The sequence below is a fragment of the Spermophilus citellus genome, assembly GCF_964194105.1.
Source record: "Spermophilus citellus genome assembly, chromosome: 2".
Classification (NCBI taxonomy): domain Eukaryota; kingdom Metazoa; phylum Chordata; class Mammalia; order Rodentia; family Sciuridae; genus Spermophilus; species Spermophilus citellus.
This window is the reverse complement of record NC_138183.1, coordinates 212,691,491-212,715,893: the sequence shown is the minus strand read 5'-3', so window position 1 is coordinate 212,715,893 and position 24,403 is coordinate 212,691,491. Positions and strand designations below refer to the sequence as shown.

General features: G+C 36.0%; 1 protein-coding gene across 2 annotated transcripts in view; it reads right to left on the bottom strand.

Annotated features, from left to right (window-relative positions):
* ZDHHC13 (zDHHC palmitoyltransferase 13) overlaps nucleotides 1–24,403 on the bottom strand; it is a 56,527-nt gene that overhangs the window by 9,743 nt on the left and 22,381 nt on the right. For both annotated transcript variants that reach the window (XM_081279411.1, XM_081279412.1), the window contains exons 9-14: nucleotides 20,017–20,150; nucleotides 17,869–17,969; nucleotides 3,886–4,010; nucleotides 2,936–2,998; nucleotides 2,168–2,261; nucleotides 486–569 (exon numbers count right to left, since the gene is read on the bottom strand). In XM_081279411.1, coding sequence (XP_081135537.1) covers nucleotides 486–569; nucleotides 2,168–2,261; nucleotides 2,936–2,998; nucleotides 3,886–4,010; nucleotides 17,869–17,969; nucleotides 20,017–20,150 — 601 coding nt within the window. The remainder of the gene's footprint in view (nucleotides 1–485; nucleotides 570–2,167; nucleotides 2,262–2,935; nucleotides 2,999–3,885; nucleotides 4,011–17,868; nucleotides 17,970–20,016; nucleotides 20,151–24,403) is intronic.

Here is a 24,403-nt window from a genome sequence, read left to right as displayed (position 1 = left end):
AACAGCTGGCTATTATTCCACATATGATACACCTAGAATACCTTATTAAACTGCTACTAAAAGCCATTTTCCTTTCTCAGAGCTGCAGAATAAGCAATAATGTCTTCTTCCTAGTTAGTATTTCCAATCTTTCAATTGTTCATTTTTGAGAACTTCCATTTCTCAATTTCAACTTGATACTACATGGCATGTACTTTCAAAGCTCTGTTCCTCAATTTACTGTGACCACCCCCCCCAAACCTCTAAACTTGACTGCATGAACTTCTATTTTTGAGCACTTTTCAAACATATGAAGGTTCTCTTCCAAAGTACTGAGAACTAACCTAACATTTCTTTCAGTTTACCACTGTTAAAGAGTCTTAGAGGCATCTACTTCGATTTTATTAGGGCTAAGGTACAATCATCCGACCACTTGTGATATATGAGAATTTATAGGAAAAAGTACATTTTGGTATGGGTGCATTGTAAGGAAAAGTTATACTTACAGGTGAAAGATCCATATATAATCCAGTCACATACCATGGAAAGGAAAAATAAGAAGAACAGGTAATAGTGATGGTTGCCAAAACCTAAATCAAAAAAGTAAAACACTCAGTTTCCAGATAAGACCTTTTAAATTTCCAGTCAAAAGGCTTAATCAAAATTTAACAGAAATAAAGTTGTTGCTTTACTTTTTAAATACTATTATATCAAACCCAAATAGTCTGATATGTCATGGTCAACTTATGTATTTATTCCCTACTTACCTAAAAGAAAATAATGTGTTTGAATAAAATTAACTAAGCCAAAACAGCTCTGGGCTGGCCTATACTCTGTTGAGGGAGGAAAGTAGGCAGATTTGGGGCAAATCATATTATCTTTTTTTTTTTTTACTTTCTTCCATGAAACATGTTTATATAATTATATCCTCTGAATATCAAAGACTGATTTGATCAGGGGGATGGAAAAAAATAAATCTGAGGAGCAGCAATACATACATATATTGCAGGAGATTAGCCATAGCACAGAGGGGAAACCCATAGTGTACTAATAAATGCAGGGAGAAGAAAGTGTGAGGGGTGCCAGGCAGCCTGTGTATGTATGTATGTATGTGCTGTATCCCTGCCTTCTTGATCATAGAGATGGGAGCATTTCAGAGGTAATGACATAAATGCTTTTCAGGTACGTCACTGTACCCTTTTCTCCTGAAGCAGCAAAGCTCAAAAAAAGCATTATCCACTGGAATCAGGATACCTAGATTTATTGATTATTAGTTGTGTCACTGTAAGTTAAGCTATTTAATTTCTTTGATCCAGCATTCTTACTTACAATATGCAGATAACAATATCTCTTTTACTTCTCAGGCCTATGACACATAAACAGGATGATGCATTTGAAAAAAACTTCTAAATGCAGTATGATAAGTATGCATGAGCTCATTGCTATTGTTTTTCAGTTGCCATTAAATGCTGCCTGGCATAATGCCAATCATCTAATCTCTATGGTGGGACGAAGTCCATGAGGGTTGGAACCCTAAGAATAATCTAGCCACCTTCTTTAGGAAAAGATGGTCGAAATGCACCAAGGAAACCTGACTAAACTAAGTCAAAGTCGCCTTCTATTCATCAGGATTATAAAAATATATCCTGTACTGAAGACATACAATCATAGTTCCTCATAATAAACTCCTGCCTTTACTGTGTTGGCTCAGAGAAAACTCAGAGCTGCAGGTCAGGAAAATTAATATTTCCTGGGTGGAAGGCAATCCCTAGATTTCTGCCATTCCTGGTCTTACCTAATACCGAAGGAGACAAATGGAGAATATGAATAAAACAAGTCTCAACATATTAAAACATGATATTTGGAGCAGAAGGTGGATAGTACTAAAGTGACCTTAAGCAAATAATTTCATCTTTTTATACTTTTACAGCTCCAAAACAGAAATGATAATATGAAGTCACACGTGTGTTCTGATGATCAAATTGGATACCATATTTTAAATTCCAAAATACTGTATGAATGACAATAATTATCATTATCAACTTCAAAAATTTTCCCAAAACTTCATACCATAAAGAGGATTCACAGACAAGGAAGAGCTACAAAATGGGAGCCTTTTTTTATGAATCACATACACAACTAAACATGTTTAACTTCATAGTAGTAATCGAAAAATAAAATCTCTCACCTACGCACCGTCCAGTCCACAGGCAGTGTTGATCATATCGAGCCACACAAGAGTTGCACACATGGCAATGGAGTGACCTTAATGGCTTCCTTATCTAAGTGAATAATTAAGAAAGGCCTAAGCAAAAAACAATGTCTCAAAGTGATAACAAATCATAAGCAAAGAGGTTGTAAAGAGATAGGCACATATAACCTTTAAATTCGCACAGGATCTTCAGAATGCCTTATTAACATTTACTGTTATGTCAACTTTGATTAAGCCACTACTAAAATGGATTTGAATTCTAGAGCTTATTCACTCTAGCTAAGGGGAAATGAGGCAGTAAGTACAACATAACAGAATAAGCAGTGGACTAAAAGAAAGGGAAGCTGAGTTCCCTTTCTGGCTCTTCTCATAATCATGAGAAATTACTTCCTCCTCTATGTCTTAAGTCTTCAATTGCAATATAAGAAGTTTCTAGGTCATTATGAGTCTCTGACTTGAAGGTGGTTCTAATATACTATATACTTTCTGACAGGAAAAGTAAACAAAACACACTGTGGATAATTCACAAAGAGATTCAACCGGAGGCAACTTTCATGGGATTATAAATATTCTTCCATATGTTTAAGGCATAAAATTGTTCTGGCAGTTAATACAAAATTTGAACTGGGTAAAAACAAAGGTAGGTAAGTATACCATGAAGATATGACAAATGCTTATTTGAATAATGTTACCAAGAATTTGCTTTTACTAGAAAAAATAAAAAATTATACAGAAAAGACTCACAAGACATGATGTACAAAATGTTCTGAAATCCAGACAGCCAGTTTCTGCAAGAGTGATGATATTCTACAAGACATGAAGTTTGACCTTATGATTGCTTTTTATTGGAGAAAGTATTATGCATGGTTATGTACTATTCTTACAACTCACTCCCAACTGAAATAGTTAGAAAAGCAATTTGAAATATAGCCACCAAAATCATTCTGTGCTTGAAATAATGTGACTTTTCAAGGCTATGTTTTTAGCCAGTAGCCAAGAAATTAGATTGTACAAAATTGCACCCTCTGCGATCTACCTCACCATCTTCTCCCAGTTATAACATGCTAAAGAAAAATAAAAATTCATACATACACATCTATTAAAAAAGAAACAAAAATCAGTATACATCAAAATCAATGGTTACAAGCACCAAGGACTGAGTCTTTCAGGTACTTTAGCTTTAGGTAACAATGAACAACATTCTCCCTAACTTTGTTCCAAACAGGAGTACATGGAAAACATGCCATGTCATGTGACAACTTCATATGTGAGGAAGAGAAGGGATATCTCCTCAGTCATTATAGAGAAGGAATCCCCTTGGCCCTTGCCTTTATATAGTAAGTGAGGAAATTTAAGCTAAATGACCCTTACCTAAATATTATTAAATAAAAGGAAGTAGGTAATCATTTCTGCTAACAAAAATCACACCTAAAAAAGTTTTGGTGGGGTATTACTGTCACAGAAAATAAAAGTATTTTTTTAAATTTTCATATACATAGTTGAAAAAAAGTGTAATTGTGAAGATATCTCACTTTGCTGAATTAATTACCTTACATATGTTTTATCTATTTGTGTTATCTATGGCAAGCTCTAAAGACACACTCATGGCAAAAACCAATATGACTATGAAATACTCAAGTTTACATGTCCTCTGATTTAAAACAAAAACACAAAACATTACAAAGAGAGCTCACCGCTTTTCTTTCTTCTTCAGAAGCTTTAGTGAAGCCTGGATCAGTTGCCCAAGTCTTATAATAAAAGTACAGAAAGGCTATTACGCTGAAAATGAAAGCAAAATAGAAAGGAGTACCTGCTATATGTTAAAGCAAAGTTAAGGAATATATCAAACTTCTATTAAGAACAGCATAATTATGGGGCTGAGGATATAGCTCAGTTGGTAGAATGCTTGCCTTGCATGCACAAAGCCCTGGGTTCAATCCGCAGCACCACACACACACACACACACACACACACACAAAAGCCTAATTATGATGTAAGCAAAGTTTATCTTTTGTACCTAGGAACCTCTATTCTCTGCACTGCATCTTACTTCTCTATGTATATACAGTGTTATTCCCAAACATGGCTCAATCTTATGTTCCAATCCAATAGGAATTTGCTCCTAGTTGGCTAATAGTTAATGCTCCATCATTAGTTGATATCTATATTAATTGATAAAAATAGTCACATTTATGAACACCCTGAAGATTAAAAAACATTTAGACCCAAATAAATTAACATCTAATGGTGTAACTATGGCTTTCCTGAGAGTATATATTGAGTAAAAAATATATATATATATATATATATATATATATATATATATATATATATATATATATATAAAATTCTCTGATCATTTTAACAAAAGCATTTAAGGCAACAATGCAGCTTGGTTCAGGGATTCCAACTATAATATTGCCCTATAGGGTAGACAAATGCTTACAAAAATTTCCTACTGGAGAATTTAGTAACTGATTCTTGTAATTGTTTTAATCTGAGTTAATTAAATAAATTGCTCTCCTTGCAAAATAATAACAAATCACATACTATTTGGGAAAGTCTGATATTATTGACAAATTAAGAAAAAAAGTATTTCAAGAATAACCACGTTCCACTTTGAAATATTTTTAAGGTTGTAAAATTTCTTTATATAAAAAGTCAAATTTTACTCCAAAGAAAGACAAATAAATGTACAGTAATAACTCAATAAGCCTCTAGTAAATCCAGTGTCCTCATCCAATTTAAAATATTATAGACAGTAACTACATCTACCTTACAAGATATTGCCAAGCTTTCTTATGCCATACTTAAGAGTGGAAAAGGAAGCCGCAAAATAAACTCTTGGTATTCAAAATGTGGTCCAAAGACCTGCAACAACAGCTTCTTGGAAAAGCAGAACTTCAGGCCTTACCCCAAACCTATAGAACTAGACTCAATCTCTGGGGCTTCAACCACACATTGAAGTTTGAGAAGCACTGCTCTAACCCTCAATGACCAGCACAACTACATCTGGTTCAGATAGGCAGGAACAAATCTTGGTGGCTTAGTTTGATACAGTTTATTTGCAGGTAGGTACAGTTTTAAGAAAGAGGAGCCAGAGAAGTCATGATAAGATGAATTTTTAACAAAGTTTAGTTAGAATGAATTAAGATGGACACTATTAAAGGATACACTGGTCATGATCTTTTGTTAAAAAATTGTATCTAGGGCTGGGGTTGTGGCTCAGTGGCAGAGCGCTTGCCTCACATGTGTGAGGCACTGGGTTTGATATTCAGCACCACATAAAAATAAATAAATAAAAAATAAAGATATAGTGTCCATCAACAATTAAAATTAAAAATTGCATCTACAGGAGGAAAAAGATGGAGGTGGGAAGTGAGTAAGCCGCTCCGTGCTCTGCGCCGCCGTGCCCGCAGCGTATGTTGCCGCGTCTTAAAAGAAGAAGTAAAGATCATTAAAGGAGATCTGTCCAATTTAGTTCTCGAAGTACTAGCCAGAGCAATTAGACAGACAAAAGAAATTAAAGGCATAAAAATAGGAAAAGAAGAAATTAAATTATCGCTATTTGTGGATGACATGATAATATACCTAACAGACCCAAAAGGGTCTACAAAGAAGCTGCTAGAGTTAATAAATGAATTCGGCAAAGTAGCAGGTTATAAAATCAACACGCATAAATCAAAGGCATTCCTGTATATCAGCAACAAAACCTCTGAAATGGAAATAAGGAAAACCACTCCATTCCCAATATCCTCAAAGAAAATAAGATACTTGGGAATCAACCTAACAAAAGAGGTGAAAGATCTATACAATGAAAACTACAGAACTCTAAAGAGAGAGAGAGAAGATGATCTCAGAAGATGGAAAAATGTACCCTGTTCATGGATAGGCAGAACTAACATCATCAAAATGGCGATATAATCCAAAGTTCTCTACAGGTTTAATACGATGCCAATCAAAATCCCAACGGCATTTCTTGTTGAAATAGATAAAGCAATCATGAAATTCATACAGAAAGACAAAAGACCCAGAATAGCAAAAGCAATTCTAAGCAGGAAGAGTGAATCTGGAGGTATAGTGATACCAGAGTTCAAACTGTACTACAAAGCAATAGTAACAAAAACAGCATGGTACTGGTACCAAAACAGGCGGGTGGACCAATGGTACAGAATAGAGGACACAGAGACTAATCCACAAAGCTACAACTATCTTATATTTGATAAAGGAGCTAAAAACATGCAATGGAGGAAGGATAGCATCTTCAACAAATGGTGCTGGGAAAATTGGAAATCCATATGCAACAAAAGGAAACTGAATCCCTTTCTCTCGCCATCCACAAAAGTTAACTCAAAATGGATCAAGGAGCTAGATATCAAATTAGAGACGGTGCGCCTGATAGAAGAAAAAGTTGGCTCCGATCTACATATAGTGGGGTCAGGCTCCAAATTTCTTAATAGGACGCCCATAGCCCAAGAGTTAATAACAAGAATCAACAAATGGGACTTTCTTAAACTAAAAAGTTTTTTTCTCAGCAAGAGAAACAATAAAAGAGGTAAATAGAGAGCCTACATCCTGGGAACAAATTTTTACCCCTCACACCTCAGATAGAGCCCTAATATCCAGAATGTACAAAGAACTCAAAAAATTAAACAATAAGATAACAAACAACCCAATCAACAAATGGGCCAAGGACCTGAACAGACACTTCTCAGAGGAGGACATACAATCAATCAACAAGTACATGAAAAAATGCTCACCATCTCTAGCAGTCAGAGAAATGCAAATCAAAACCACCCTAAGATACCATTTTACTCCAGTAAGATTGGCAGCCATTATGAAGTCAAACAACAATAAGTGTTGGCGGGGATATGGGGAAAAGGGTACACTTGTACATTGCTGGTGGGACTGCAAAATGGTGAGGCCAATTTGGAAAGCAGTATGGAGATTCCTGGGAAAGCTGGGAATGGATCCACCATTTGACCCAGCTATCGCCCTTCTCGGACTATTCCCTGAGGACCTTAAAAGAGCGCACTATAGGGATACGGCCACATCAATGATTATAGCGGCACAATTCACAATAGCTAGACTGTGGAACCAACCTAGATGCCCTTCAATAGATGAATGGATAAAAAAAATGTGGCATCTAAACACAATGGAGTATTATGCAGCACTAAGAAATGACAAAATCATAGAATTTTCAGGGAAATGGATGGCATTAGAGCAGATTATGCTAAGTGAAGCTAGCCAAGCCCTAAAAAACAAATGCCAAATGTCTTCTTTGATATAAAGAGAGCAACTAAGAACAGAACAGGAAGGAAGAGCATGAGGAAAAGACTAATAGTAAACAAAGACGAATGGGGGGAGAGAAAGGGAGAGAAAAGGGAAAGCATATGGAAATGGTAGGAGACCTTCAATGATACACAAAATTATAAGAGGTTATGAGGGGCAAGGGGGAGGGGGGGGGGAAAGGGGAGAGAATTGAACAACAGCAGAGGAGGTAGAGAGGGAAGATGGGAGGAGAGGGGAGGGGAGGGGGGATACTAGGGGATAGGAAAGGTAGCAGAATACAACAGTCACTAATATGCCATTATGTAATAATGTGAGTATGTAACAGTTGTGATTCTGCAATCTGTATTTGGGGTAAAAATGGGAGTTTAAAACCCAATTGAGTTTAATGTATGAAAGATGATATATCATGAGCTCTGTAATGTTTTGAACAATCAATAAAAAAAAAAAAAAAGGAGATCTGTCGACAAAGACTCAGCACCATGTCAAGAAAGGGGCCTAAGTGGAGTGAATCCGCCACAACTCCAGCCAAAGTGGAGTGAGTCCATCACGACCTCAGCGCGAGCAGTAAGGCTGCAGCCCCCGAGCTGCCCGGCTCCCTCGGCCCCTTCTCCTTCTCCTCTCCGCCTTTCCGCTTTGCTTCTCCCCCACCGTCTCTCCTCCCACGCTCACTCCCTAAATCTAGATCTCAATTTCTTTCCCCCGCCCTGCCCGCTCTCTCGCGTGCCCACGCGGGCCCCGAGGCGCTGCCTCCCCTCCCCCAGCCCGCACCCCCTCCCCGGGGGTCCCGAAGGCCACAGCTGGGCTGCTGCCGCCGCCGAAGCCACCGCCGCTTCCCGCGGAGCACCTTAGAGTAGACTCTTCACCGCGCGAGTGAGCTGCCGAGTAAAATGGAACAACTGATGAGTGACAATTTAAAATCTAAGTGATACAACATGGCGGTGGATGCGGAGAGATCAAGTCTCTAACCCCTTCAGCTGCACGGGCATAGGGAGAAGTAAACTGTCAAAATACTGTTCGCTCAGGACCACTAGGCACTATTGAGCTGAAGGGGATCCTGGGCGAACAGTCTGCCCTTCTCAGAACACACCGAGCCCGGATTGGCTGCATTCTAGCTCCGGTTCGCCTGCTTCTCGTGACTCAGCACTAATGATCCCGCTGAAATAACTAGTCGGCCCACTTGAACTCATAGAGGTAAAAGCCAACTGAGCACGATAGCCAGACCCAGGGAATCAGGAGTGACATGGGACTAGCAGCGCAGAACTCCCGGCTATTGCTCCCACCAGTGCTGACAACAGAGGTCCCTTGAACCAGCTACCAGGGGAGTTGCTACCTGAGGGCAAACAAATTCGCTGGGGGTCCTCAGCCCCAAGCCCTACAAACTTAGGGTCTGAGGGAGGCAAACAGAAAGGGTGTGCCCAGGCATCCATAAAAACAGGACTCCCAGGAGCAGCAGACCCGGCGTGTAGCCACTATTGTGGTGAGCGTCACAGGTGAGCGGGGCCTGGCTTGAGGAACCACAAGAGAAGGCCCTAGGCACTCAGGATTGGAGACCCGCACAGTCTGGGAAGAAGAGCTGAGGCACAGTGATTGGTTCCCACCTATCAAGAAGAGAAGCCTGGCCCAGTGGGCATAGCTCCACCTACTGGAAGAGAAGTTAATCGAGCTCTATGACTGCATTTATTATTATTATTATTATTATTTTAATGATTATTATTAGTATTTTTTTTATTTTCACTTTTTGTTGTTGATGTTGTTGTTGTTCTTTAACTTTCTTATTAATGGTTTCAATTTTTTTAAAAATTCTTTTTATTCTATTATTATTACTATTATTTTTTAAACTTTAATTTCCATTTTTTATTATCATTATAATTTTTTTTTGTTTTAAATTTTTATTTTTTTGTTTTTTCTTTCTTTCTTTTCACTTTTTTTCTTTTGTCTTTTCATTTCTTTTCAATTTTCTTATTCCCCCTTTCTTGAATTCTACCTGCCTACACTCATTCTCTTTAGTGACTTCTTCCCTTCCCTTCTAATATCTCTCCTCCCAAGCATCAAATAAATTTATAAGAGTAAACAGTAACTCAGCAGTCAAACAGAACAAGAAGTAACATGAGAATAAAAAAGCAAGGAAGAAAAGGAGTAAAAACAATGAAGGACAGCCTAAATATTCAGGAGGACCTAGAGTCATCAGAAAAATGGCCATATAAAGAATTCAAGGAACACCTTAGACAGATGGAAAGGAACCTTAAAGATCACATTGAAAATGAATTACATAAACAGATAAAAGATGAAGTTAAGCATCTTTATCAGGAGATAGAGATTATAAAAAATTCAAACAATAATTCTAGAAATGAAGGAAACGATAAACCAAATTAAAAACTCAATCGAGAGTATCACTAACAGAGTGGAACAAGTAGAAGCCAGAATGTCAGATAATGAAGACAAAATATATCATCTTGAAAAGAGTCTAGCCAACTCAGAAAGGCTGGTAAAAAATGACGAGAAAAACATCCAAGAGATTTGGGATAACATAAAAAAAACAAACTTACGAGTCATCAGGACAGAGGAAGGCACAGAGATTCAAACCAAGGGAATGAGTAACCTGCTGAATGAAATAATTACAGAAAACTTTCCAGAAATAAAAAAGGAAACAGATATACAAATTGTAGATGCATACAGGACACCGAGCACACAAAATCACAGTAGACCAACGCCAAGACACATTGTTATGAAGATAACCAATATACAGAACAAAGAGAAAATATTAAAAGCTACAAGAGAAAGGAGACAGATTACATACAGGGGTAAACCAATAAGGTTAACAACGGATTTTTCATCACAGACGCTGAAAGCGAGAAGATCCTGGAACAACGTATTTCAAACACTGAAAGACAATGGATGCCAACCAAGAATTCTGTATCCAGCAAAATTAAGCTTCAGGTACGACAACGAAATAAAAATCTTTCATGATAAACAAAAGCTAAAAGAATTTGTAGCCAGAAAACCAGCATTGCAAAGTGTCTTGAGCAAAACACTACACGAGGAAGAAACGAAAAACAATAACCAAAACCATCAGTGGGAAGTGCCTCGGTAAAGACAGAGGATGGGGCGAAAGCTAATCATGGAGAAACAAACTAAATTAGAAAAAAAAAAGAGATAAATAATCAAACATGGCAGGAAGTACAAACCATATATCAATAGTAACTCTAAACGTTAATGGCTTAAACTCTCCAATAAAGCAACATAGGCTGGTAACATGGATTAAAAAAACAAATCCAACAATATGCTGCCTCCAGGAGACACATCTGATTGGAAAAGACATACACAGGCTCAAGGTAAAAGGTTGGGAAAAAATATACCACGCACACGGTCCTCGTAAGCAATCAGGGGTGGCCATTCTCATATCGAATAAAATCGACTTCAAGACTAAGTTAATCAAAAGGGATAAGGAAGGACATTATATACTGTTAAAAGGAACCATTCACCAACAAGACATAACAATTATCAATATTTATGCACCAAATAATGGCGCTTTGACGTTCATAAAACAAACTCTCCTCAAGTTCAAGAATCAAATAGACCACAACACAATAATCATGGGTGACTTCAACACACCTCTCTCACCATTGGACAGATCCTCCAAACAAAAGATGAATAAAGAAACTATTGACCTCAATATCACAATCAATAACCTAGACTTAACTGACATATATAGAATATAGCAACCATCATCAAGTGGATATACTTTTTTCTCAGCAGCACACGGATCCTTCTCAAAAATAGAACATATATTATGCCATAGGGCAAGCCTCAGTAAATATAAAGGGGTGGAGATAATACCATGCATTTTATCAGATCATAATGGAATGAAACTGGAAATCAATGATAAAAGGAAGGAAGGAAAAAACCTACATCACATGGACAATGAACAATACGTTACTGAATGATCAATGGGTTACAGAAGACATAAAGGAGGAAATCAAAAAATTCTTAGAGATAAACGAAAATACAGACACAACATATCGGAATCTATGGGACACAATGAAAGCAGTTTTAAGAGGGAAATTCATCGCCTGGAGGTCATTCCTCAAAAAAAGAAAAAAACAACAAATGAGCTCACACTTCATCTCAAAGCCCTAGAAAAGGAAGAGCAAAACAACAGCAAATGTAGCAGAAGGCAAGAATTAATTAAAATCAGAGCAGAAATCAACGAAATTGAAACAAAAGAAACTATTGAAAAAATTAACAAAACAAAAAGTTGGTTCTTTGAAAAAATAAATAAGATCGACAGACCTTTAGCCATGCTAACGAAGAGAAGAGAGAGAACTCAAATTACTAACATACGAGATGAAAAAGGCAATATCACAACAGATGCTACAGAAATACAGAAGACAATTAGAAATTACTTTGAAAACCTATATTCCAATAAAATAGAAGATAGTGAAGACATTGATAAATTTCTTAGGTCATATGATTTGCCCAGCCTGAGTCAGGAGGATACACACAATTTAAACAGACCAATATCAATGGATGAAATAGAAGAAGCAATCAAAAGACTACCAACCAAGAAAAGCCCAGGACCGGATGGGTACACAGCGGAGTTTTACAAAACCTTTAAAGAAGAATTAATACCAATACTTTTCAAGTTATTTCAGGAAATAGAAAAAGAGGGAGCTCTACCAAATTCATTCTACGAGGCCAACATCACCCTGATTCCAAAACCAAAGTTACCTCAAAGAAAGAAAACTACAGACCAATATCTCTGATGAACCTAGATGCAAAAATCCTCAATAAAATTCTGGCGAATTGGATACAAAGGCACATCAAAAAAATTGTGCACCATGATCAAGTAGGATTCATCCAGGGGATGCAAGGATGGTTCAATATACGGAAATCAATAAATGTTATTCACCACATCAATAGACTTAAAGATAAGAACCATATGATCATCTCGATAGATGCAGAGAAAGCATTCGACAAAGTACAGCATCTCTATATGTTCAAAACATTAGAAAAACTAGGGATAACAGGAACTTACCTTGACATTGTAAAAGCTATCTACGCTAAGCCTCAGGCTAGCATCATTCTGAATGGACAAAAGTTAAAGGCATTCCCTCTAAAATCCGGAACAAGACAGGGATGCCCTCTATCACCACTTCTATTCAATATAGTTCTCGAAACACTGGCCAGAGCAATTAGACAGACGAAAGAAATTAAAGGCATAAAAATAGAAAAAGAAGAACTTAAATTATCACTATTTGCGGATGACATGATTCTATACCTAGAAGACCCAAAAGGGTCTCCAAAAAAACTACTAGAACTAATAAATGAATTCAGCAAAGTGGCAGGATATAAAATCAACACACATAAATCAAAGGCATTTCTGTATATCAGCGACAAAACTTCTGAAACGGAAATGAGGAAAAACACTCCATTCACAATATCCTCAAAAAAAATAAGATACTTGGGAATCAACCTAACAAAAGAGGTGAAAGATCTATACAATGAAAACTACAGAACCCTAAAGAGAGAAATAGAAGAGGATCTTAGAAGATGGAAAAATATACCTTGTTCATGGATAGGCAGAACTACCATTATCAAAATGGCGATATTACAGAGCAATAGTAATAAAAACAGCATGGTACTGGTACCAAAACAGGCAGGTGGACCAATGGTACAGAATAGAGGACACAGAGACTAATCCACAAAGCTACAACTATCTTATATTTGATAAAGGAGCTAAAAACATGCAATGGAGGAAGGATAGCATCTTCAACAAATGGTGTTGGGAAAACTGGAAATCCATATGCAACAAAATGAAACTGAATCCCCTCCTCTAGCCATGCACAAAAGTCAACTCAAAGTGGATCAAGGAGCTAGATATCAAATCAGAGACTCTCCGTCTGATAGAAGAAAAAGTTGGCTCCGATCTACATATTGTGGGGTCGGGCTCCAAATTCCTTAATAGGACACCCATAGCACAAGAGTTAATAACAAGAATTAACAAATGGGACTTTCTTAAACTAAAAAGTTTTTTCTCAGCAAGAGAAACAATAAGAGAGGTAAATAGGGAGCCTACATCCTGGGAACAAATTTTTACTCCTCACACTTCAGATAGAGCTCTAATATCCAGAGTATACAAAGAACTCAAAAAATTAGACAATAAGAAAACAAACAACCCAATCAACAAATGGGCCAAGGACATGAACAAACACTTCACAGAGGAGGACATACAATCAATCAACAAGTACATGAAAAAAATGCTCACCATCTCTAGCAGTCAAGGAAATGCAAATCAAAACCACCCTAAGATACCACCTCACCCCAGTAAGATTGGCAGCCATGATGAAGTCAAACAACAACAAGTGCTGGCGAGGATGTGGAGAAAAGGGTACTCTTGTACACTGCTGGTGGGACTGCAAATTGGTGGGGCCAATTTGGAAAGCAGTATGGAGATTCCTGGGAAAGCTGGGAATGGAACCACCATTTGACCCAGCTATTGCCCTTCTTGGACTATTCCCTGAAGACCTTAAAAGAGCACACTACAGGGATACTGCCACATCGATGTTCATAGCAGCACAATTCACAATTGCTAGACTGTGATATCAACCTAGATGCCCTTCAATAAATGAATGGATAAAAAAAATGTGGCATCTATACATCATGGAGTATTACGCAGCACTAAAAAATGACAAAATCACGGAATTTGCAGGGAAATGGATGGCACTAGAGCAGATTATGCTCAGTGAAGCTATCCAATCCCTAAAAAACAAATACCAAATGTCTTCTTTGATATAATGAGAGCAACTAAGAACAGAGCAGGGAGGAAGAGCAGGAAGAAAAGATTAACATTAAACAGAGACATGAGGTGGGAGGGAAAGGGAGAAAAAAAGGGAAATTGCATGGAAATGGAGGGAGACCCTCATTGTTATACAAAATTACATATAAGAGGTTGTGAGGGGAAAGGGATAACAAACATGGAGGGAAATGAATTACAGTAGATGGGGTAGAGAGAGAAGATGGGAGGGGAGGGGAGGGGGGATAGTAGAGGATAGGAAAGGTAGCAGAATAGAACAGTCACTAATATGGCAGTATGTGAAAATGCGGATGTGTAACCGATGTGATTCTGCAATCTGTATTTGGGGTAAAAATGGGAGTTCATAACCCACTTGATTCTAATGTTTGAAATATGATATGTCAAGAGCTTTGTAATGTGAACAACCAATAAAAAAAATTGCATCTAATTTTTTTTCAAAGTTCTGATCAACACACACAACATATTCTCAAAAATTCATTCAGTTGAATCATGTGGTGATCATGCATAGTGAACTGATTGAATTTGAAGCTCCTATTCTGAATTAACTTACAAATCACAGAAAAATCAGTGGATCCCTTTTCTCCAAACATAAAAGGCAAACACGTTCCTTGCTTTATGTTCACAAACATTTTCTACTTCCTCTCACTGACTTCTGCAGCCACAATTTTAGGATGTCCTAGTCCTAACTGCCTTGAATACTTAATATACCATTTCCTTCCCTTTGTTTTTTCTACTTCCACGAAAAGAAGGATTCTCTCCCATACCGAAACCTAGGAGAACTTTTTCTATGGCACTTGGACTATAATTATTTATAGATGTCTCAGCCTCCCCTATAAACTGGCATCTCTTGCAGTTAAAAAAAAATCTCTCAATATGGAACTAAAATTTGCCCTTCTATAACTTGACCAATCGGTTTCCATTCATTGGATCTTTTAGATCTACCCTACATAGACTTATTCCTTCCTTTGTTCAATGATCCTTTTTATTGAGTGCCCATTCCATACAGTACACATTGGCTTCCAAATAATATATTTCCATGTGAAACTGGGAGGCAGTGATCATACAGGACTTTACATGTGTTGAGTTCTCTTAAACTTAACTCAGTTATAACCAGTATCACATATATTCAGTGCTATACCATTTCTTTCCCAAGTCTTAGCTGTAACTCCAAACTTGTCAGTAAGGTTCCTGTCTGTTTCATTCAAACTCCCTCACAGAAGACAAAAAAATGCCTTACTTCTCTGACATATAACAGACATCAAAAGAAACTGATAATCTGAGGAGCAAAACTAGAATTGTTCTTAAAATTAGTTTCAACCTGAGCCTTCCACAGATTTTCTTCCTAACAGTAATTAATAATAAAATATTAAGTATATTTATACAATGCCAATTACTAAATGGGAATCTTTTAGCATAGTGATCCTTGAAGCCACCCCATAAGCTTGGTACCACTGTCCCCAATTTACAGAAAAACAAAAAATGGGGTAAAATGAACTAGTCAGATGTATATAACTAGTGAGAAAAACAAGTTAAATCAGAATCATTCTGTTTGATTTCAAAGACTTTATGTTTTCCTCAGTGTCCCAGACTGTCTTCCCAATGCAGACCAGAGGCTATGGGAGTAGAAGCCCCCACTCAGTTGTTGTGGCAACCTGAGCCAAGATTAGTCAACATACTTAGGATAGGTCTATATAGGACAACACCTCATTTCATCCACAGGGCAGTTCCAATCACTTTTAACATTTAGCTTGAAAAACACTGCTCTCATAGTGAAGTATTCTCATGCCCTCAACACTAGCAACTTCAAGTAGTACCTGGATCAAATAGTTTTATGTTGTACAAGTAAGTAAAACATTCCATCCTGTCAATTCCAACATCTTAACATTCTTCCAACTATGGTAATCAGTTCTTCTAAGGTAATAATAGCTCCTTCACAAATAAGTTTCTAGTTACATTCAACTAAATATTAACTTCTGTAACTAAGGTTTTGAACTATAGTTGTTACATTTTTAATGTCTGATTCTGTAAAATTGAATTAAAAATGATCTGTGAAAATTTTGAAATATTCTAAGTTGCTCAAATTATTAAAATTCATCAAAAAATGCCATAATTTTAAAAATGGCTTATTACATTGCTACACTGGTTCGTAAACAAAATATCAGTCATCCCTTCTCAGTATCAGGTCCATTACCCAAAGATTTATGAGCTTTGGGTCTTCTGCGAGTGCTGTTGGTTTAAACTGTGCTGTTATTAAATGTACGTGTTGTTTATAAATGTATTCCTAGTTGCTTATTAAGTAATTTTTAATCTTGTATCTTCTAAGCTTTCATTAAGTGCTGGCAAAAAGGTAGGTGCTTACAAAGGTGCTACCAAATCAATAATTATGAGACAAAGGGTAGGGGTAATTAAATCTTTTGAAAAAAGCCTAATCATTTCCATGGTATGCTGTGTCATTCATTTAGATTAAAGAAATGAAAAACATTAGATAGTACTCAGAAATAAAAGTAGCATTAAAGCAAAAACATGCTGCAATAGAGGTAGATGCATGCACCTCTGAAAACTCATATACCTATCTCATTTCATATTTATACCTGGGAAAAATATAAATTAAAGGAATATGCTGAAAGGTATTATCTCTAGCCACTACATTCCTTTTTTCCTTATCCTATAAGAAGAACAAGGTTATAATGGATTCTCAAGCAATGTCCTTAGGAGAGGAAAAAGAAGTCTAGAAAGAGGTGGGAAGATGAAAAATGTGCCTCATCTAATTGGTATTATAAACAGCTCTAACACCAAGAAGTAGCCACTCTCTGCACTGCTACATGACTGGACCTGACCAATCTAAAAGGACTACTTACCCTTAAGCTGGACTTAGACCTGGGCCCTAATCCTCAAGTTATAAACCCACATTGAGTGTTTCTTTTTCCCCTTTTAAAACTGCAGGCTATCCATTTATCAGTAGGTCATGAAAGAATTAAGTGGGCTATGACTAGAATTAAAACAACAACAACAACACAGGATAAAGTAAAACAAGGTGAATTACACATTAGGCATTTTTTTTCAAAGTTCATTTTACATTAATTTTGGAGGCAAAAATATCATTTTTTCTGTGAACTAAGAATCAATGCCTTAGACAATAGCTAGAACTGATGCTTACCATTAATGAGGAAGCCACATTTTCCTAAATATCCCTCTCATATAGGTCATCTTGGTACCCTGAAGATTAAATCATCAACTGTTACTGCTGACTAAATTAAAAGAACCATGTGTCCTTGAAGAACTCTAAAAACAATCCAATTTACTATTATAGGATCAAGTAAAACAATAATTCACTCTACTGCTCCCCTCCTATATGTAATTAATATGGGAAACCTATTATTTTCATAGTATGTTGAGATAACTTTCAGAATCAAGGACATTCTTAACATTAAACATTCAAGCAGAATCAATAAATGAGTGCAAATGTTAGCTACATTCCCTAAATATTTCCCAATATCTAAGTTTATAATAATAGGCATTATTTTTGAAAGGTAAAATTAAATATGCATTTAAATTTAAGCTTGAAGGATATCAGGAAAGAATAAGACGAACCAAGTCATAAATGTCCAGAAAATGGAACTTAGCAGAAAAACTGCTGGTACGTATACAAGGTTCTTATACCCAACCAAGAACCTAAAAGAAAAAGGACAAACATAAGGTATTAGTGAAATCAAGTATTAGTATTATTCATGTCAATTTTAGTCCTAAACCCCTCAAATAATGATAGTAGTAATAACAGCAGCAACAGCAATACCTTTTACTTTCTGAGTGTTTACTAGTGTCATCTGGCACTTTCCATGTGTTCACAGAGTTATACACTACCATCACCCCATTTCATTGTGAGAAAACTGAAATATAATGATCCTGAAGAAGTATATATTCTAGTTCTTCTAATTTATACATCCTTTCATTCACAACCTTAAGCATTTTCATTCTGTAACCACCTCAAGAAACAGTCACTATATGAGAAGATACAAAGGTTAAAAATGATACTAACAATCATAACATTAAAAATTTCAGGCAACAAGCAACTTGAAGTCCACATATAATCTACTCAAAATGTTTAACATTGCAGTTTCAAAAGAAAAAATCTGTCTTTCACCAAATACTCTATAGTCTTTTTATGCATGAATAGAGTTTAACTGGATATATACTAAAATTCTACTAGAAATAAACAGTAGTTGTTGGTGGATATAAAGGGTTAAAGAAGTCATCAGGTTCATAACCATAATTAGGATAAAATTATATTTGAGAAGACCTAAAGAGCCCAACCTCAGGCACCCAATATTCTGCCAGAAGAAGACAAATGGAATCCACACAAACTCCATGATATGACCTATGTGTGGCAAACATCACATTTGATTTAATTAGGTAGTAAATTACCTAATTTGTAAAAGGCTGCTACTTCTACCTGTCTATTTCTGACATGTATCACATAGCAACATGGATGAATAGGCAACTGCTCCTGGAATCCAATAATAACAAAAGTTTGCAGCTACTTATTTCCATAAAATTGGAACTCTACTGATGAGGATGAGAAAAATAAGGCAGTAAAGTTAAAATTGCTATATAAATATGACTTAAATTTGAACTGCATACATATACCAAGAATAGCACATGAAAGCCCTTAACTCACAGTCACCCAAAACAAGTTTTCACATAAAATTTTTTATTCGTGAGGTTTCAGCTAAAACAAATAGCCACCAAGATCACAAAGGCTCCAATTCTGGGTGAGTAGATATTCCCAGCCCTTAAATTCTCTCTAAAAAAAAAAAAAAAAAAAAAAAAAAAAGACTGTGAACCTTGATGATTTGGCCTAAAATTAACTTAGAGATCAAGTCAAATCAATTAGTGGAAAAGGATGTTACAAGTTTTCTGAACATCGGACTAAGCATTTGAGCTTTCATGTCACATTTAAATTTAAATTCATTTCTAGCCAACTATCTTGTTTTTGGGTGACCAAGTAATAAGATTCCTCTAATATTCTGTTTTCTTTTAAGACAAAAGCAGTGCATGCTTATTCCAGAATATGCTGGTAAGCAAAAGAATTCAGGAATACTTATAATCATGCCCTGAAGAGAGTCAACACCGCTTATTTCCTTTTATATTATTTTCTATGGATCATCGTGATTACATCTTTCTTTTATTCAATGAATGAAAATGTTCAATAGTGAAGACAAGCTTTTTGCTTTTATGGACCTTATATTATAGGAAAGTGATTAAATACTATATGAAGAAAGTAAAACAGGTAATCCAGCAGAATTAATCAGGGATGGCCTTGATAAGAAGGTGATGTTTGAAGCTTACAATGAATTTAGATTTTAAAAAGGAAAACCACCATCCCCCCAAAATTCTGAAAAATGGGCAAAAATACTTCTAGATAAAAAATAGTTACCAAAATCTCTCCATTTTTTACTAAAACTAATAACTCAAGCAATTCCCCAGGATATTTATTTTCCAATGATTGTCAATACAAACAAATTACTGTGTTGAGCCATTTGCTTTCAGCCAGAAAATATGTCACCAAAGTCTTTTCCTCCCACCACCCCAAGAATGTTGTTATGTAGTTATGTAATAGTTATAGCTCAGTATAAATCTGGGATTCCAGCTAATCCACAACAGAAATAAGCAATCACATTGCAAAGGCAATAACCAGCCTTGCAAAGACTAATATACACACCTTGGAAACAAAGATGTCAGAAAGAATAGTGTTACCAGAAGACATCCTTTTAAAAGCCAAGAATCTGAATTGAAGTCCAATATGTATCCAACAGCCCACATGGTACTCACAGAAAGCATCAGCAGCAAGAAAATCTATTAAGAGATTAAGAATTTTAGAGCATTATGCATTTTTATCTCCTATAATGTCATTTTAATTAGTTCAGTAAAAGAGCTATGTCCTAAGTGTATAATAACAATCAATACAACAGCAAAACTAACAGTTTTTCTTAAAAATTGGCTAACTGATAAACTTGAAATTTGAGCAGTTTATATATATATGCTGGAAATATTCTTTTAAAAAGCCTTACATTTCATTCAGTGTAGCTTTAACGTGCTGCCCCTTTCCTCCAATAAATTGTGTTTTTTTACATAAGTAGTGACAAGCTAATATTTTTTAAAATAACTTCTTCCAAATCACATTCTTTATTAGGAAGCATAAAGACTAAATAAGGGGAACAGAAGAGCTTCAAATTGGGCACCAGGTGGTGCCATCCCCTAATCAAGAAAGTTAGAAGAAACAACTCTGCAAAAAAGATGAGCTGAGTTTTGGACATGTGAAATTTAAAAATACCTGGATATATCCAGGAGACAGTTAAAAAAGCAAGTATATGGATTGTAAAGCCATGAATGCACAACATACCAAAGAAAGGTAGAAAGGGGCAGTATCTTGGTCAACACAAACAGTGAAGGCAAGGAACAAAGCTAAGATCCTAAAGGTTACCAAGAAAGTCTGACCAGAAAGACAGTCTGAAAAGAAATTTTTTTCCTTTCTTTGCTGAAAGATAGCAAAGAAAATTTCAAGGGAGTGATTCTTAGTGCCAAAGGGCATATGGAGATCAAAGACTGAAATATATCTTCAGGATGCTAATGATTAAGGCTAATTTTGATAAAGTCAAAAGAATGAAACTTCCATGGTACAACAGTTTGACTGTCTGCACTGAAGTTAGGCTCCACATTTGTGCAAAGCAGTCCCTTAATGAAGATCTTGAAAGCAAGCATGGCTTTTGCAACAGCAAAGAGGAAAAGTGTATTTTGTCTTATCTTCTTTATTCTGACTTCTCTAAGCCATACCTAGGGATCGGTAATTTCAAATGACATCAAATCTTTAAAACAATCCCAATTTGTTTGGTGACATAAAGTAAGCAAGTTTAGATTTTTTAAAACAGTTAAATTCAGAATCTACAAGCAGAACAGAAATAAGAAGTAAAGATTTTACAATTCTAAATCTCAGATATAATGCTCAAGAGTCACATAATTCATTAATTTAATAAATATTTGAATGTAAGGGTCTGTTTGAGGCATCTGAGACAACCAAAAGGATTTAAGGTTTTTCCTCTTATAAAGCTTCAGCTCTAGTTGGGAAGACAAATCTATTAACTTTATAGTACATAAAAAGCTATATCCCCAAGTCTTGGAAGCCATTAAATGACTTTCTTTTTACTCTGGGTGAAACGGGAAGACATAATAGTTATATGAGTAGATGAATGATAGGATCTTAAACTTTACAACAGTCATCTGTTATACTAACATGGCATTACTGAAGTGGTAAGAAGGGATCAGATTCTAGATATAGACTGAAGGAAGAATTAGACACATCTTTCTAATGGAGTGGGTATGTGGTATGAGAGCACAAACTAAGACATGATTGGAAAACTATAGAGTTGCGACTGAGATAGAGAATATGCGATTGAGATGCAGAAGGCTTAGTCACGAATCAGGAAGAGATCAGGAGTTCAGTTTGTTTGAAATTGAGGATTGAACCTGGAGACACACCACCACTGAGCCACATCCATAGCCTTTTTTATTTTTTATTTGGAGATAGGGTCTTGCCAAGTTCACTAAGTTGCTACAGCTGGCCTTGAACTTGGTAATCCTTCTGCCTAAGCCACCCAAGTTTCTGGAGTTACAGGCATGTATCACGCACCCAGATTGGAATTCAGTTTAAATTAGTGCATTTTCATAAAAAGAATAATGGGCTTCATTGTGCATATGACATAATTTGGTCATATTCTCCCTTACTATAACCCTTCCTTATCCTCTCCTCCCCCTCCCCTGGCCCACTTCTTCTTTTCTAATAGTCTCTCTCTCTCCTGCTTTCAGGTCATATTTTTTCACTTTTGTTTGTCTGTGTCTAGATTCCATGTATGGGAGAAAACAAGATGTATGTCTTTTTGAGTCTGGCTTATTTTACTTTTAACATAATAATCTCCAGTTGTATCCATTTTCTTGCAAATGACATGATTTCATTATTTATGGCTGAATAATACTGTATTGTGTGTGTATGTGTGTGTCTGTCTGTATATGTCACTTCTTTACCTATTTGTCCACGGATGGGCATCTAGGATGATTCTATAATTTGCCTACTGTAAATGTGACCGAGGTAAAAGTGGGTACACAGGTTAGCTCTATGGTATGCTGACTTCAATTACTTCAGGTATATACTACGGAGTGATATAGCTGGATCATATGGTAGTTCTATTTTTACTTTTTTAAGGAACTTACTGGTTTCCATAGTGGTTATAGTGATTTACATTCCCACCAATAATGTATAAGGTTAATTTTTCCTCTGCATTCTTGCCAGCACTGTTTGCTATATTCTTTTTTAAAAAATTTATTTATTATTTTTAGGTGGACACAATATCTTTATTTCACATTTATGTGGTGCTGAGGATTGAATCCAGTGCCTCGTGCATAGTAAGCAAGCACTCTACCACTGAGCCACAATCCCAGTCCCATATTTTCTGTATTCTTGATGATAGCCATTCTGATTGGGGTGAGATAGAATCTCAGTGTAGTTTGGATTTATATTTCTCTGTTGGCTAAAGCTGTTGAACGATTTTTTCATATAATTTGTACTTCTTTTTAGAAGTATTTGTACAGTTCATTTGCCCATTTACTGATTGTGTTCTGGGTTCTGTTTTTTATTTTATTTTTTCTGCTGTTAAGTTTTTTTGAGTTCTTTATATATTAACCCACTGTTGGAAGAGTAGCTGACAAAGCTTTTCTCCCATTCTGTAGTTGTTTCTTACCATTATTTCCTTTTTAAAACATTTATTTTTAAATTTTTGGTACCAGGGATTGAACCCAGGGGCACTTAACCACTGAGCCAGATTCTCAGCCCTTTCTTTATTTTATTTTTTAGTCAGGATCTTGCTAAGTTGCTTAGGGCCTTGCTAAATTGCTAAGGCAGACTCCAGTCACTAGGATTACATGCATGCATTACTGTACCTGGCTTGGACTATTATTTCCTGAGCTTTTGGAATCCTTTTCAGGAAGTTGTTGCCTATAACTTGAAGTGTTTCCTCTATGTTTTCTTCTAGCAGTATTTTTTTTATAGTTCCAGGGTCACATTTTATCTATTTTGAGTTGATTTTTATGCAAAAAGACAGATAGGGATCTAGTTTTAATCTATATATGGATATCCAGTTTTCCCAGAAACATCTGTTAAAGGTCTCTTTTCTTCGATGTACATTTTTGGCACCCTTGACAAGGATCAGATGGCTGTAGCTGCATGAGTTTATCTGTGTCCTCTATCCTATTCCATTGGTCTATGTATCTGTTTTTATACCAGTAATATGCCGTCTTTGTTTATGCAACTTTAAAGTATAATTCAAACTGGGTATTGTGACGCCTCCAGCATCACCCCTTTTGCTCAGGATTTTTTTTTGTTATTCGATGTCTTCTGAGCTTTCATATGAATTTTAGGATTTTTTTTTTTTTTTCAGTTCTGTGAATTATGTCATTGATACTTTGATGGGGACTGCGGTGGCTGCACTTTTTGTACTATGGCCATTTTAACAATATTAATTCGGCCAATCTATGAATATGGAAGGTCTTTCCATCTTCTAGTGTCTTCTTCAATTTTTCTCTTTGGTGTTCTGCAATTTTCATTGTAGATGTCTTCATCCCTTTGGTTCAGTTTATTCTTAGTTTTTATGTTGGTTTTTGGTTGGTAAAACTATTTTCCTGATATTTTTTTCAGCAGATTTATTATTCGTGTATAGAAAAGCTATTGATTTTTTTATGTTGATTTTGTATTCTGCTACTTTGCTGAATTTGTTTATCAGATCTAAAAGTCTTCTGGTGGAGTCTTCGGGGTCTTCTAATTTTAGCTTTGTATTACCTACAAATAGAGACAATTTGATTTCATCCTTTTCCATTTATATCCCATTTATTTTTTTCTGTTGCCTAACTGCTCTGGCTAAAATAACAAGTGTTATATTAAAAAGGAAGGTGAAAGTAGACATCCTTGTCTCATTTCTGATTTCAGAGGAGATGCTTCCATGTTCTCCCCATTCAGTATAGTGTTGGCCACAAGCTTTTTGTATACAGTCTTTATTTTATAT